At 42.5% G+C, this 15917-nt stretch overlaps 1 protein-coding gene across 5 annotated transcripts; it reads left to right on the forward strand.

Moving 5' to 3' along the window:
* The first annotated feature begins 5839 nt into the window (after positions 1–5839).
* On the forward strand, positions 5840–12444 carry LOC103707359 (protein GRAVITROPIC IN THE LIGHT 1). 5 transcript variants are annotated; one of them, XM_039129202.1, is made up of 3 exons: positions 5840–6013; positions 6090–6204; positions 9935–12444. In XM_039129202.1, exon 3 carries the CDS (start codon positions 10706–10708, stop codon positions 12149–12151), a length of 1446 nt encoding a protein of 481 aa, XP_038985130.1. In that variant the 5' UTR covers positions 5840–6013; positions 6090–6204; positions 9935–10705; the 3' UTR covers positions 12152–12444. The 5 variants fall into 5 exon arrangements, with proteins under 5 accessions (XP_038985130.1, XP_008790032.1, XP_038985129.1 ...); XM_008791810.4 differs by having other exon boundaries at positions 10527–12444; XM_039129201.1 differs by having other exon boundaries at positions 6096–6204.
* Positions 12445–15917: the final 3473 nt, after the last annotated feature.

The raw sequence follows: 15917 nt of genomic DNA on the forward strand, positions 1-15917 counted from the left end.
AACATGGACAAAGTTTGCAGTTGATAGTATTTCCTGTAGGAAACCTTCCTAAGAAATTTCTCCGAGGATTTCTTCCCCATGCAATTTCCCTCCAATAGATTCTGACCCCAGGCCCTGCCGCGAGTCTCCAAATCCAAGAAAATTGCAGCTTGTGTCTGAATGGGCCTTATTGTTGCAAAATGATCCTGTAAACATCTCTCGCCCGTAGTCTCGTGAAGCTAGCTGCTTGCCGTACCAACGTATCAAAATATTGATGCTTAGAAGGATGGCGAAGTAAACCTCTATGCTAGTTCTAGAGAAAACAATTTATATGGCAGTTGCTGGTTCCAAGAGCCCTCATTGGCACTTGAGTTATGAGACATGCCAATCATTCTCATTTTGATCCGGATTGTTAGGGATTGGTAGTTGATTTATCGGTATGTTGAAAATCATGGATCCTACGAATCATCAATATGTTGGCCATCTTCTATCTACCCATTTTCCTTCTTTGTTGTTAAGATGGGATCACAAGTTAGCGATAAGATTGTGATAGATGCATGGGCGTGCTACTGACGTTGAATTAGCCGGAAATAGGGTGATCAGATGATTATGAAAACAACGTGGGTCAATGTACCTTGATTTTTAAGAACTTTTATTATCATCATACCGCTCATTCGAAAGAAGATGAATAAAATAGGATAAGATGGAGCTAGGGCTATAATCTAAGTAATCTACTGTTATTACTACTCCTAAAGATAGAGTTATACTGATGAACTACGACTCTACGAGCAAGACAAAGTAAAGATAAAATAAAAATAATTAAAAATAAACTAAATTTATTGATGCATCAAAAGATCTTCTTTTCAGCGTACATCCACCTATTTATATACATACAACAACTATAAAATAACCGTTTGTAATCGACCATATTATCATGATCTTTAGAGGTTTTTGAAATTCATCTCCACGATTCAACATTTTTCATATATATAATATAACCGCAAGTTGAATCTTTTTCAAAATAAAACTAACATCTTTTGGCCTATACATGGCCAAGTCATGATCCTTCAGCCCATGCTCCCAATACTTAGTTGCATTTTTATGGCTGGATTTTTTTCCTAAATCTAGCAAGAGTCACATGGCTCTCATTTGTTCCAATTCCTTTATCTCGTTCATGTATTGCTTGTTTATGGTCGCCTGCTAAATTATCGAGATGGGATGTACATTCTCCTGTTGAATAAACTTTCACAGATTTTGTATATAACCAATAGCTCCCCAAATTGGCAATGGTCCATTTTGAACTTGGAAGTTATCTCAATTAGTGAAATTATACTTTGCTGACACCACTTGACTCCAAATGAACCGTACGTTGCCACCAAGGTAGTGGCCTGGTGGTAAGGGGGCGATAATTTCGCCCAAGTTATCCGGGTTCGAAACGCGCGGGCGTCGATTAAATTAGGGGACCGGATGCCCCACGCTCGGCTGGCTTGTTGGTTGTTATGCTTTCGTTCCACTTGTACCAAGGTGGCGCTGGGGTGACGTACACGTGAGGCGGTGAACCCAGTGGGGTGAGCCCACGGGTCGGAAAAGGCACGCGAAACCTGCGACCTGTATCGAACATTTTCTGGTGGAAGGGGGGCCCAGTAATGGAGCTGCTACGCGGGTGGGCTGGTCCCTCCCCCTCCCCTCCTATTTTTTCACCAAAAAAAAAAAAATGAACTGTACGTTCACAATTAATTGCCCAATTGCCTTTCTCATAAAAGCATCTCTTCGAATCTTTTGCTGCTGCAATCCCAATTCTTGCTTGTTTTTGGATATATAAATGCTTTCCTATGCTATCAAATACGACTTTCTCTGCCCAGTCTCATGATCCCATAGAAAGGCCTTAAAAGATTTTTAGTCTGATACAAACAATATCTGCAACTGCACAATCAGAAAAGAAAGAAAGGAAAAAAAACAAAAATGCTTCCTTCAAGATGTTTGTTGACTCTATCAAAAAAAAAAGAAAAAAGAAAAAAAAAAGAGACTGAAATGAATGATCTTGATCTGAAAAGAGGAGAGAAAGAAGGGTTGGGGACCCTTAAGAGGAAAGGAAGATGGGTGTCTTATAGGGATTTGGGTTTGAAACTTTAGTCGAGTGGATTGGGCTTCGTGTAAAGAGCTCGTGTAAAGTGCGCGCATGCAGTCCTCTTGCCAAGTGGTATGCAAAAAATTCGCAACACTCGTGAATTTGTTGTCAAGCATAGCACACGAGTTGATAATAGAGTAGAGTTGCCAAGTTAGCAATCACAGTCTTGAAGAATTTTCATGCGAGCTTCGTTTTTATATTTAAAATGAATCAAACCACTAGTCTATTCTCTCCCATGATATAAGTCGTTTGCTGATGAAACTCTAGAGGCAAAATAATCAAGTTTTAAACATGACCCCACTTTATTTGCTACCCAGGCAACAAGTGGTTGCAGGATGATTCCAAGCTCTGCGATATCAATGCCAACCTCATCCTTTTTCTAGATGAATGAAACCTTTTGCAGGACTACACTGGATTAAATCAATATTAATTATGACGACGACGATGATTCCTCCGCCTCAAGCTTCCTAGCAATTCAGGTTTGTAGACTGGTTCGCTGGTAGACACAGTCGTTGATTTGGGTGGAAGCTTCAACCACTCAACCTAGTAGCTGATTTTCCGGGATAATGAACAAACCGGAGCCTGCTTTACTTCAACTCTTCAGCCCCATATCCAAATACCATCATTTCTTAACAAATAGGGCCACGCCATCTTGAGGATTAAGTCTTATTTGGATGGCTGAGTTAAAAATTTTATAAAATTCATTAGTTAAGCTAGCACAATCAGCAAAATTATAGGATCGTAGGTCGGACTAGGCTTATATCCATAAATATTCCGCAGTGGTTTTGAAGTAGATTGGCCGAAACTCATAAAGAGAGAGGAAAAAAAAAAAAACCTCAACTCAATCCACGAATATAGATTTAGCCCGCTTCAAAACTATTTCTCAATATCCCTAGGTATGGGACTAGTTTAATTTGTAATTCTATAATTTTGTTAATTGTACGGACTCTATTCACAAATCTTGAAGAATATTCAGCCGAACCATCTAAGGAGCCTTTTTAACGGACTACGAGCTAGATTCAATTTTCTGGCTCCCCGTAGAATTATGGATAGAGTATTCATCAGCTAGGCTTGGGCCTCGTGCCGGCACCGGTTGTGGGTGGAGTTCCCTGTTTGGTCGCGCAGCCTCACCGAACCAAAAAAAAGCAAGGAAGCCCTCTCTTTCTTTTAGGCACCAGGCAGGACGGCACGGCAGCTGCCGACCCACCCAAGGCGCGCGGGGCCCGTGGGCCCCCACGCTCCACGAGCCAGAGTACGATTGGACGGTAGCGTCGTCCGACGCTGCGGCGGTACAGCAAAAACGAAAAACGTCGAACAGGTGATCGATATTTTAAGGTGAAAAAGTACGCGCGGTGGGCTGCGACTCCGAGAAGGGCGGGCCCCACCGGGCCTGCACGTGATGGAACAGTGCTACGGGGCATGGGCGCCGAGTCAGGCGCGGGTCCCGGGAATCTCGATCCGAGTGTGATGGCCGCTGGGCCTTGGGTTCGAATGCATTTTCGATTTGACGCTGGTGCGCTCGGTAAAGGCCGACGGATGGAGGCATGGGGCACAGTAGAGCGACTACCAGCCCGTCTGCAACCTTTCTGGGGAATCTGAAAGCTAATGGCGTAGTCTGTGGGCTTTTAACGAAGCTCCAATCTGCGGCTTCCTATCCGCTTACGTGCTTATCATTCATGTAGCTCAGCTTTTTCAAAAGTTCCAAGGACGCTGCAATGATTTTATGCAGAAAAGCTTATACGAATGATGAATGTCTCTGATTATATTCTCTCTCTATGTCTCCTTATAGCTTTTTCCTGTATTATTATCATCTGTATTTGCGGTATATTGGATATTTAACTGGTTTAGTGCGAAATACAATTATGGTCCCACTCCCACGTAGTACACGAAGAGAAAATTGCTTCAAAAAGGGGGGGGGGGGGGGGGGGGTGGGGAACTAGCCTGCATATCAAGAGCAATCCTTATTGCCGCATGTTACGAAGGAATTGATGCTCTAAATCTCTATCATCACAATGTATCTCATAAAGCTATTTAATTATACAATTTTTCCCATGCTATATGGCATCTCATTTTTGGGGAATCATGGTTGGGTCCTGTAGCATTACTAAGGAGCAATTTTTTATTTTTCATTGATTTGAATGCCATCAAATTCTAAAGCTACTCCTTAGATCTTGGCCAACCTGCTTTCACCTTAGTATCAGCCAACCTTAGCAGAGCTCAAGTAATAACCGACCTCAACTCAGATTCTAGCAACAACACCTTTAGCGGCAACGTGATACATGGCAAGCACATATAAAAACTGGAGAGATCAGGAGAAGTAGTTATAGCTCCACATAGTTCAAGGGTGCAGATAAGAGTAGATGGTTGTAGCCCGTCCACTAATCTCGAACCTAGAGCCTAATGGAATTGCACTCTCATTTCTATATAGATAGGGCTAGAAAACTCAGGCATACATCTTATTTCAACCTAATCTTATTACTCGTTTATTAACTTGTATTTTTCACTTTTCAAATCTTTTTATATTTTTTTTACCAAAGTTCTACCCAATTTAGGCATCGGAAGTGATGTTGCTAGAATCTAAGGTTTGTTAAGTTCGGCTAACTCTCAAGGTGAGATTGATGTTGGCTGCAATCTAAAGTGAAACACTTTATGATGATGGATGATGGAGATATTTGTGAAATGGTTAACTAGGCTTCCAAGATGTAAATCCAACCTGAAATTACAATTCTTTTGCTAGCAATTTTCTAGCAGGCGATCCTCCGAGGTTTAAGTTAGCCGAATTCGAAAAAAATAATAAAAGAAAGATAGAGTTTCTAGAGAGAGTGAAGTTCATAGAATGACTTACTTAAGAATCCTCTAGTTGCCTCTATATAGAGGATGAGATTGGCGTTGGTTACTCAGATTAATAGAGCATGCAATAACTGCATGGTAATGACTCTTCACAACATTCAATAGTGAAAATATGTACACCGTGATAATTGCTTTAATTGTACAATTATGACTAAGCTAGGCATGACCATTTTCTTAATGGGCATTAACCACCTTCTGTAGGTCTTTAATGAGATAGATGGAGTTTTCCCATTACTTAATTAAGCCGGAACAACACGTTGGCCAAAATCGAGGTAAAGTACTTGGGACCATATCGAGATTAAGAACTTCGGTCTGTCCGAGATCAGGTTGACAAATATACTATCATATTAAGAGGGTTCTCAATCGGATCTGTTTCAACAACATTTGATCATCTTTTGGTCTACGGGTTACATTCCATGGTTATTGGACTATTTGACGGTCCGACTTCACATCGCCGAATCTACCGCATGCCTTCAAGATCAGTGTTTTGGTGATTAGAAAAAAAATAATTACTCTACCAAAAAGGGGCATCGGGTGTAAGAAAATCGAATGAGCGACGTGGCAAGTGGCAACGGACCTATCCGATAATTTTCAAATATAACCCGCACCCCACCTAGCGGAAAAAGATCACTCCATTGACCGTAACAATTAGAATGCCCAGAACGCGCCTACCAAAAGTCCAAAATCATGGCAAGACCTTCCACCCCCCGGTCCTTTTTTTTTTTTTGAATAGAATTCTCCCCTGCTGTTCACACGCAAACGGAGCATCTAGAGAAATCGGGATGAAAGATGTTCCCAGAATTTCAGGTTTTAAATTGGAGGGCATTTTCTGTAATTAAGCGTGATAAACCCGACAAATAAGTGGACATAGGAGAAGTTCAGAGGGGTTTCTTTATTTCCGATGCCGCGTTTTCGAACGCGGCTGCGCTCCTTTTCTTCCCTTCCCGCGCGACTTTCTCGTCTTTTGCTACTTCCACCTCGCTCTCCGCCTCGCTTTCTCCGCCCTCGTCTTCGATGTTTTCTAGGCGATAAGCCCCCGATTACTAGAAAATAGAGGTAATTTTCTCCATTGACGAGCTTTGAGCGAAAAAGATTTCTCCTCCGCATACTACTTCTCTAACTAGTAAAATAGCTATAGGCGTCCGATGTCTGACGATCGGATCGGAAGCGCAGGCTTCGTCGAAGAGGGATAGAAGGACCAAGGGGAGGAAGTGCGCACATAGCCCTTTTCCGATCCAAGATTTCTGGTAAGTTTTCAAACCTCAGTGGTTGAAATATTTGTGGTTGAAATATTTGCGTTCGTTTTCTTCTTCCGATCCGAGTAACGAAAAACTCAGTTCAGTTAGATTGATTAATCGATCGCTGCAATCCGACAAAAATCGAAGATCAGAAAATAAAATTATAAGCCGTGCATGGCCAGGCCTTGCCGCTCGCCATTTTTTTTTTTTTTTGGTTTCGAATTTTTTTAATAAAAACTACAGTTTAATTAATTTTTCCTTAATTATGCTTTTTTTGTGGTTTTCTGTTTGCTAGCTCGATATTGAAAATATCAAGCGCCGGTTTATATTTTCACTCCCCGTTGTATGCATCGAGTGTCCGTACGAGTCGTGTTCGAATTTTTTTGAATTCGAATATCAATAGTTACCGGTTATAGCCGGTTAAATGGGGCTACGCATTCAAAAAGCGCTGGGCCGGGGTAGCAATATAAAACCGCTATTATTCTCCTTACAAAGTCCTGCCCATGTCGAGCCACGCTTTGAATCTGGAAGTGCTTTTTGGGCGCGTTATCGTGATGGTCCACGTGAGCATTTTAGCAGTGGGTGGGTCCGCTTCGGGAATATTTGTCCTGTGCGAGTCATATTATACAACTAGGAACCCACCAGATTCCGTGTTAGAATAAAACAAAAGAATTCCATTTTTTTTACTAACGAATTAGAAAATGCAACGTGATCAATAGACATAAACAAAGAAGTCTAACTCTACTTTGCGTTGGATTTTACGTAAAAGTTATTTTGGTCTCCATTATGTTCCTCCTATTTCGCCATTGGCTCCCGTTTAGGAGGACTGTAGTCGGCAAGGTTATGGTTTATTGTGTCATCAGGCTAACCAAATAAACTAATCAACTTATTCTGGGCCTGGCTAGTTTTAGACTACCAGTAATCGTTAGGTTCTCCTTGGTCTGTGTTAGCCTAACCTAACCACATCCACAATCCAACATATTAACCACGGATACCACATTGATGTATGAAGATCTTTGTATTTTTTAATTCCTTGTGCTGGCTATTGGCAGATGCATTATATTCATAACTTGATAACAGTATAGGAAATTGTTGGTTGAGCTGTAATTGTCAATAATAATTCTTATGACTCTAAAGCGATTTTAGATTCTATCCTTCACACAAAAGATTTTTTTTTTTTTCGAGAAGTGTATTGTTGGATCGCGCAATAGTATCTATAACATCTGTGCTGATAGATGAAAGAGAGTTTGAAATGCTTTAAGAGATTTGTAAGGTTGATCCAATGGTTGATGTTGCAAAGAAAAAAAAGAAAAAACAAATATTATTTCGGGCCAAAGATGCAATCCGAACCCTCTAAAGTGTTCGTTTGCCAATGTCAACGTTCGGTAGGTTCGCTAGAACTCGATGAATTCTACAATTAATTCTCCAACGGATGGAACTTAATCGTACCCCTGGTTTGGTGTCCTGACGCGGTCCATTTATACCCCTGGACTAAATGGCTATCTAAGACCCGACTTTTCCAAAGGATCTTTCTAGAACTTCAGGACTTCTGCCCATCTGCCGTTCAATATTTTTTGCACCGGGTCTTAGATTTGCGCACTTGGAAATATTCAAATTACCAATATTATTTTTCATTTGAAAGTAATCATGCAGACTACCTTTCTAAAACTTTGTGTGAATGTAAGCATAGGATCCTACCGTTTCTACATGATTGTATTTTCCATATTTGACTCGATTTTTGTTTTCTTTCTTAATAGATCATGTTACATGTATCTACCTAAATATGGTATCCTTGTCTGGGAGTTCCAGGCGTTGCATACCGGCATGTTTCATCCGATAAAAGCTTGCTTATAGCTATTAAAAGTTCACGCCTATCTCATTGTCTAGAGGGGGTCTACATAATAAAGAGTGACCTATAGAGAGGGTAAATATATTAATAATACTCCATCCATTCTTAACACTAACTTGGGGTTCGGGAGTTTATAAGGGTGATCCAAATCTGATAAAAATATCGAGAATTGAGCATGTTTAGGTAGCTGCTATAAATTTGCTATTTGTAGCTGACGTGGGAGATCGACCAATAGCTACCATGAAGCTTTTGACTAACCAAACAAAGCTTGCCACATGATCGATCCAGAGACACGTGGAGAGTCTTTTAAATTTTAAAATCTCCTCTAGTTGGCAACATCTGGACCATGTTGTGAACGCAAGTGAAACATCCGCACATAATTTTGGGATGTGCGATTGGTTACCAGAAACGATCAATTCGTACTTTTAAATTCTTTGGCGATGGGCATCGATCCTTGTATGCATAAATCATTTCTCGAAGATCCTATAGGTAAATATTTTTGAACTCTTTTATGTCTGTGAGGACTCATATGGGCATGTGTTTAGTTCCACATCGGTTATTCGTTGGGTAAAATTTTGGTACTTATACAGGATCAAGGAATCCAAATAATAAAAACTTCCGGCTAGCCATTTTGGGTGAGAACCTAGGTTGTTACAAATGGTATCAGAGCGGATTCGACCCATAATCTATGTGGACTAGAGGATACTGCACCACGCATCCATTGGGGCGGACCACGAGCTGATCATGGTATTTATGATTAGATTTGAATGGATTTGAATCCTTAGCCTGATGAGGACGTTAGGGCTTGAATGAGTGGAGTATGTGAAGATTCGTGCGGGCATGTGTTTAGTTCCACATCGATTATTTGCTGGTAGATCTTGGATACTTATACAGGATCGAGGAACTCAAATAATACCTTCCGGCTAGCCATTTTGGGTGAGGTCCTAGGTTGTTATAAATGGTATCTGAGCGGACCCGTTCCATAACCTATGTGCACTAGGGATACTAAAGCACGAATCCATTGGGGCTGACCACGGGCTGATCGTGAAATTTGTGATTAGATTTGAATAGATTTAAACCCTTAGCCTAACGAGGACATCAGGGCTTAAATGGAGGGAGTATATGAGAATTCATACGGACGTGTGTTTAGTCCTACATCGGTTATTCGCTGAGTAGATCTTGGGTACTTATACAGGATCAAGGAATCCAAATAATAAAAACTTTCAGCTAGCTATTTTGGGTGAGATCTTGAATTGTTACAATATCTTTGTGCCGCCATTGTACCGCTCTCACAACATCTCTACTGTTTCATGAGAATTCGTTTGACTTAGGCATCAAAAGATTCATTCTAGGGGTGAAAATGGATGAGATAATATTCGTCCAGATCTATTTTCATATTCGAATTTATTCGAATATATAAAAAAATGTAAGCATTCTACTAATATCCATATTTTGTATCCATATTTGTCAAAAAATAAATAAATATGGATATATAGATAGACAACTATCCAATCAGTATTCGAATATTTGATTCTATTTGTAATTTTATTTAATTTTAGATGATATTCATAAAAATTTTTAAAAAATAAATAACCACATTAACATTCTATTAACTTGATTTCTTATTTACTTAGTAATATTTTTGATTTTGTGATCATAAAGTTTAATTATCATTTGTATCTATATTTTTTATATCCAATTTGTATCCATATTTATTTAAAATAAATATGAATATAAGTTTTTATATCTGACTAATATTCGTATCTGCATCTATATTTGTCAAACAAAACAAATATAGACATGGATATACTAGTATTCAATCCGATTTCAACTTTAATCCCTTACGAAACACTCTCTAGCAAAAGGATTTTTTTGTTTTTGTTGTTTCAGATAGGATCTGGTGCTGGAGTAGAGGTCCAAGCATGATCTCTTCTTTCCACTACCACTTTGGGAGCGACCAACGTTGAAACCATCGCTATCCGAGCAAAACATCCATTAAATCTCCACCTCGAAGACATATCACTATCTTCAGCTAATCCTTATGGTTTGAGCAGCTGATCATTCGAGCACTCTAGTAGCTTGATCAGCTCGACGACTTGATCAGGCCGATACCTAGCGGCAATCGTCACCATTGACATATTCTAGATTTGTTCCCTCAAAATAACATATTCTCGGTTTTTTTGTCTACATCATATATGTAGATTTTTTTAATGTTGCAATGCAGGAATTTCCCCATCATGGCCCATATGAGAATATCATGTCTTGCAGAAAATATTTTAAATGAATAATTCATACTTTTGATTAATGCCGTACACACTAGCTCGTTCTTGCCTTTCACTTTGTCCTTTTTTATTTTTAGATGAGAAACTCTTTGCCCTCTTTAAAATCTCCTTTGCCGGTTCTTTTCCATTTTTAAAGTAGAATAAACCCTTAAAAAAGACCACCTCTAAGTTCTAACGGAACATTTCCTCTAAGAAAGCAGGGACCGCAGCCGTCGGATTGCTTCTCTCAGTGCCGTTGGATTTGTTCTCCGCGCGGGACGCCTCAGCTCCGTTTGTTCCTCTTCATCTATCCTCTCACCAGCTACTTCTATTTCTCTCGCCCTACCGTCTCTTCTGTCTTGGTTACAATACGGGTTTCCCCTTCGGAAGAAAGCAATAGATGGAGACCGCCAGGCCGGCGCCATCTAACTTTGGGTCACTGGCCAAGACCGTTACAAAGATCCTCCGCCTCCGGCGGGCCGCCACCGGCTCCGGCGGAGGCGGCGGCGTTGGTGTCGCCTCTGACAAATATAAGCCAATCATGGAGAAGCTCAAGCTCTCAGGAAACCTCACAGAGTACTCCACCATGCTCTCCGAGCCTCACAAAGACGAGGATGGGAAGCAGCAGCAGGAGCACTCGCAGAAGCTCTCCTCCAAGGATAAAGAGGCCATGGAGTCCCTTCTTGCGAACCTCTTCGCCAGCATCTCCGCCATCAAGGCGGCCTACGCTCAGCTCCAGGTGGCCCAGTCACCCTACGACCCCGACTCCATCCAGTCCGCCGACAAGTCCGTGGTCTCCGAGCTCAAGCACCTCTCCGTCCTCAAGCAGTGCTACCTCAAGAACCAGCTCCAATCCCACGCTCCCCCGGCCTCCCAGTCGGCCCTGGAGGCCCAAATCCAGGAGCATCGTAGCCTCCTCAGGACATACCAGATCACCACCAAGAAGCTCGAAGCCGAGATTCAGCTCAAGGACTCCGAGATTCTCTCCCTCCAAGCCGAGCTCCTGTCCTCCGAGAAGCAGAACCGAGCCCTCGACGCGAGGCTCCACCCGGGCCGCTCCCTCGCCGCCCTTGATGATCTCCACCTCTCCGGCTTGAACCCCACCCATTTCCTCACCGCGCTGCGGTACGCCGTGAAATCGATCCGGTCCTTTGTCCAGCTGATGGTCAGGGAGATGGAATCGGCCGGGTGGGACCTCGACGCCGCGGCCGGGTCCATCCAGCCTGACGTGCTCCGCCGGAAGCCTCGCCACCGGATCTTCGCCTTCGAATCCTTCGTCTGCCAGAAGATGTTCTCCGACTTCCACCGCCGTGACTTCAATCTTAGCTCCTCGGCAGACCGGTCCGCCTGGGACCAGCGCCGGTTCTTTAAAGAGTTCACCGACCTCCAATTTGTGAGTTTAAAACAGGCTTTCGATGGGAAAGGCCAGAAGTCGGCGTTGGGAAAGTTCTTGAGGGCCAAGTATTTGGCCCTGGTCCACCCGAAGATGGAGGCGTCCTTCTTTGGTGATCTAGATCAGAGGGCGCTGGTGAGCTCGGGGCGGGGGTTCCCGGAGTCGGCTTTCTTTGCCGGCTTCGCGGAGATGGCGAGGCGCGTGTGGCTCCTACACTGCCTCTTCTTCTCGTTCGGGCCGGAGGAGGAGGGGTCCATCTTCCAGGCCCGCCGTGGTACCCGGTTTTCGGAGGTGTACATGGAGAGCATCGCGGAGGACGACGACGACGACGACGACACGGCCGGTGTGAGGCCCCCCGCCGTGGGGTTCACGGTGGTCCCCGGGTTCCGGGTGGGGAAGACGCTGATACAGTGCAAGGTCTATCTCTCGTCTAGGGTGGGCGGGCGGTCATGATTCTTCTCTGAGATATCCATCGGACGGCGGTGGAGGTATCCAAGCCTAGTCTGGACTCTAAGGTCGTGATGTCATCAGGAGTTTTGCCATTTGGGCCCCGCGGTCCTTTTGTCCTGTTGAGGAGCGTGGGGCGGTAACGCGTGAGGGTGGTAAGGTGGCTGACAGATCTGATGGGAAGTGGCGCAGGGGTTCTTTAAACGTCCATGTATATATATGGTAGTGTTTATTGTTTTTCAGAATTTTAAATGAGTATTTATTAGAGATATCTGGAAGGTAGATAGCGTCAGATGGTATACTGATTTACGTTATGTTGTGGTAATATGCTCAGTGAGTATGAAACTTGGGGGGTGTTTGTCTTGTGGGGGGATTAATTAGAAGCAGGGCCGGCCCGAGCCTTAGGCGACTGAGGCGGTCGCCTAAGGCCCCGGGCCAAAGGAAGGCCCCCGGAAGGTGAAGAGAGAGAGAGAGAGGGAGGAAGGGAGGGAGGGACCGTGACCAAAAGGAAGCAAAGGCCCCATATAAAACGGGATGAGCTGGCTACGAGTCTTCCCCCTTGATGGAAGGGAGGTGGAGAGTTTCTTGGCCTGCAGAGGGGAAATTTAGGAAGTTGGGAACGGTAGTTTTGTTTTGGATGGAGAGAGAGAGAGAGAGAGAGGAGGGATTTGGTTGGCTTGATACACGCCTGAAGCCACTCTTACCTTTCATCCCTTCTCTTGTTTGGTTTTGGTCTTGGTTTTCCTTCCCTCACATTACTCCTGATCCAGCTGGGCCATCAGGAAGAAAGGGGGATTGGAAATGGACTTCTTGGAGGGTGGAGATTCTTTTAATTTTCTCCTCTCGGTTTCTTCTCCCCTCTTGGGTGGTAGAGAGAGAAGGAGGGAGGGGGTTGAATGGCTGCTGTGCTGTGATGTTGCGGTTGCTGCTTGGGTACTCACTTGAAGGGGAGATGGAGGGATGGGACTTTTATTAATTAGATGGAGTCAATTTTCCATAATGCCCCTACTTTCTCTTATAGAGAAGCTCCTGGAGAAATTCTTTTCTTTACCATGACCATGAAGTGCCATGGGATGACCTTTTCCTATTCCGCTCTTGCTTGACATGATAAACAAAATTGCCAAGCATTATCTCAGTTATTTAATCAGTTTTATGGCCCTTCTTTTAGGATAATTACTTTTCTGCATTTCCATTCAAAAATAATATTAAATTAAAAAGATTTCTGGCCTATCTTTGTTAGATTCATGTACCTTTGTTGAAATAGTGTACTTGATAGCTATCCATTTTCATATCATTTTTTTAATATTTTATATTTATTAAAAAAATTTATTATTAAAAAAAAAGGCCTCATTCATTGGATTCGCCTTAGGCCCCCAAATGTATTGGGCCGCCCCTGATTAGAAGAATAATAATGGAGGTTGGTCTTGGGGGGTGATTAGAATAGAATTATTTGGTGGGAGGTGGAACGAATGGGCGCCAAAGAAAATGGGATTCTCTGGATGTCGACATCCTAGAATGGTTGGTTTTTTGCTGCCTTTTTTATGCTCCGTGGCTGTCCCGGAGGAGACCGTTTTGTTGTCGTTGTGTCCCGGTTGGGCTGATGCGTTCTCTATTGTTAATTTTGGTTATTGGTCTTGAGATAGACGGAGTTTATTTCACCGCTACAATGGCTGGATTGTGCTGAGGATGAATGCAGGACAACCCGGCTCTGTAGTTCAAGACTCCAACCCCATGGTTCCAGTTAAATTTATTATTTATTACTAGCACGCTGGACCTGGTTAGCTTACGTGACTGCGTTCCGAATTGATCCACAGAAGAATGCTGGGTTTTTTCACCCAAATCAGGGTACTCAAATCAAATTGGTGATTAATGGTGGTAAGAGCTTTCTGTATTAGCCTTTTTCCTATGAACTCTCTACTACTCTGTTGATGCTTTCCGTTGCTTACGTACTTGTGTGGTGTTGATTTTCCGTTTACAGCACCAACTTCTCTCATCGGCTATTACAAATTCATGTAAAACAAGTCCTTGTGTCTCAGATCTGTGCTTGACGGCGACCTGTCTCAGATATCAGACCAGGCTTCTCTTTATAGTTTTGATTCTCCGGTGGTGGTAGCGCGTCCACGTCTTAACCAAACAAGCTAGTTTATTGGAGATGATAGCTTTGTTTTACCGAGTTAAACTTTTAAAATAGATGATGAACTCGAGTTAGCTTTTCAGCTTAGAATTGATGGAAAGAAGAAAATATTTGGAAAGTTTTAATTGATTTCTTCCCATGGAACAGGTCACTTTCATTTGTGTTGTACGACTCTTAAGGGGAGAGACAATTGTTCTGGCATGGGCTTGACACGTGAATCAAGGTGCTTGTAACGAGCTAGTGTTCCCCAAAGCATGACAGGCCTGAAAGCAACGTCAATGAAAAAGATAGCAAGCAACCATGTCCAAAGCCGATGATATGGGCAAGCCACCGAATTATAAGTCGCGCTGATGCCAAGTTGGGTTCACGTATTAACCATGCTCGGGGCCATTTACTTTCAAAAATTTCAGCAAAGGATTAAGTTAATTTTAATCATGTCTAAATTGGGAAAACCAGTATCAAGATCTCGTGGAAGAGAGAACTAGATCGCTCGGTCAATATAAATCCATAAAAGAGTTCACTAAGTTCATCACTTACTGAAAAACAAGATAGTTTTTTTTTATTATTATAACATATATCTCTTGGATGGTCAGTTGTCCATCGGCTCTACGTTTTTGCCTCTTTTTGTGTCAGATGTTCTCATGGTTGATGAGTGCATACCTATTTTGTTGATGGGCTCCATTTCTTGATGGGCTGGCGTCCGGAGGCCTCACTCGGAAGAGGACCTATCCAGCGACCCAGGCCCAAAACCCCGACCTTGTTGTCTGAAAGTCCAGGCCGGCTCGACCCCTCCAACTTAGAGCCGACCCAGCGACGCTAGCGTTACCATCGGAGCCCGGGGGCCGCCTTTTTCCAAAGGTAACAACCGTCCGTCCAAAACAATGTAGATTTTGGGAGAGCTTCAAACATTATAGGTGGTATTTGTCATGTATAAACAGAGAACGTAACATTCTATACATTCTGTTGGTATAGTAAGATGATCTCTCACTGAGAGAATATGGCAGAAAGATGATATCTCTATGCTGTAACATTCTATACATTCAGTTGTGCAATGATAATTACAAGTGGCAAATGCAATTTTTGTATTTTTTGGTAATGTGGCAAGAATTTAGCTCTATGCTTCCAAGACTACCAAGTACAGCATGATGGCTTCATATGGATGTCAAACAACTTTTCTCATCCTCTTTTATTTTTCTCTACTGTTCCCTGCTTGTTCCTGGTACTATATCAGACACAGGATGGGATTTTTATTCATGACATTTTAATATGAATGAAGTTGAATATGGATAGATTGATGGCTAGAAGAGGATATATATATAAATTTAAAAAGCAAGTTGCTAAGCTTCCATCTGCCATTGAGTCTTTACCATTTCTTTGGTAACTAACATTATCAACACGCCTAGTGAAGTTTTTTTATTTGTGAAGTCAAATTTAAGGAGATTAAGGAGGATCAAATGGTTTCAAGCCAATAAAATAGGTTCAACTTTTCCCATGACAAGCATAGTTATTTAGGCATCGACAGGTTGCGGGTCACCAAATCCAATCCAAGAACAAGTCTATTTTGTTTTTAATATTTTGTTTATTTTTGATCTTTGGTTTGTGTTAGTCTATGGTTGAGATCTTCTGATCTGAAGCTTT

Source organism: Phoenix dactylifera, chromosome 8, assembly GCF_009389715.1.
Source record: "Phoenix dactylifera cultivar Barhee BC4 chromosome 8, palm_55x_up_171113_PBpolish2nd_filt_p, whole genome shotgun sequence".
In the NCBI taxonomy this organism is placed as follows: domain Eukaryota; kingdom Viridiplantae; phylum Streptophyta; class Magnoliopsida; order Arecales; family Arecaceae; genus Phoenix; species Phoenix dactylifera.

Coding starts and splice junctions, on each gene's coding strand:
- LOC103707359 (XM_039129202.1), top strand. CDS start 10,706: ATGGAGACCGCCAGGCCGGCGCCATCTAACTTTGGGTCACTGGCCAAG.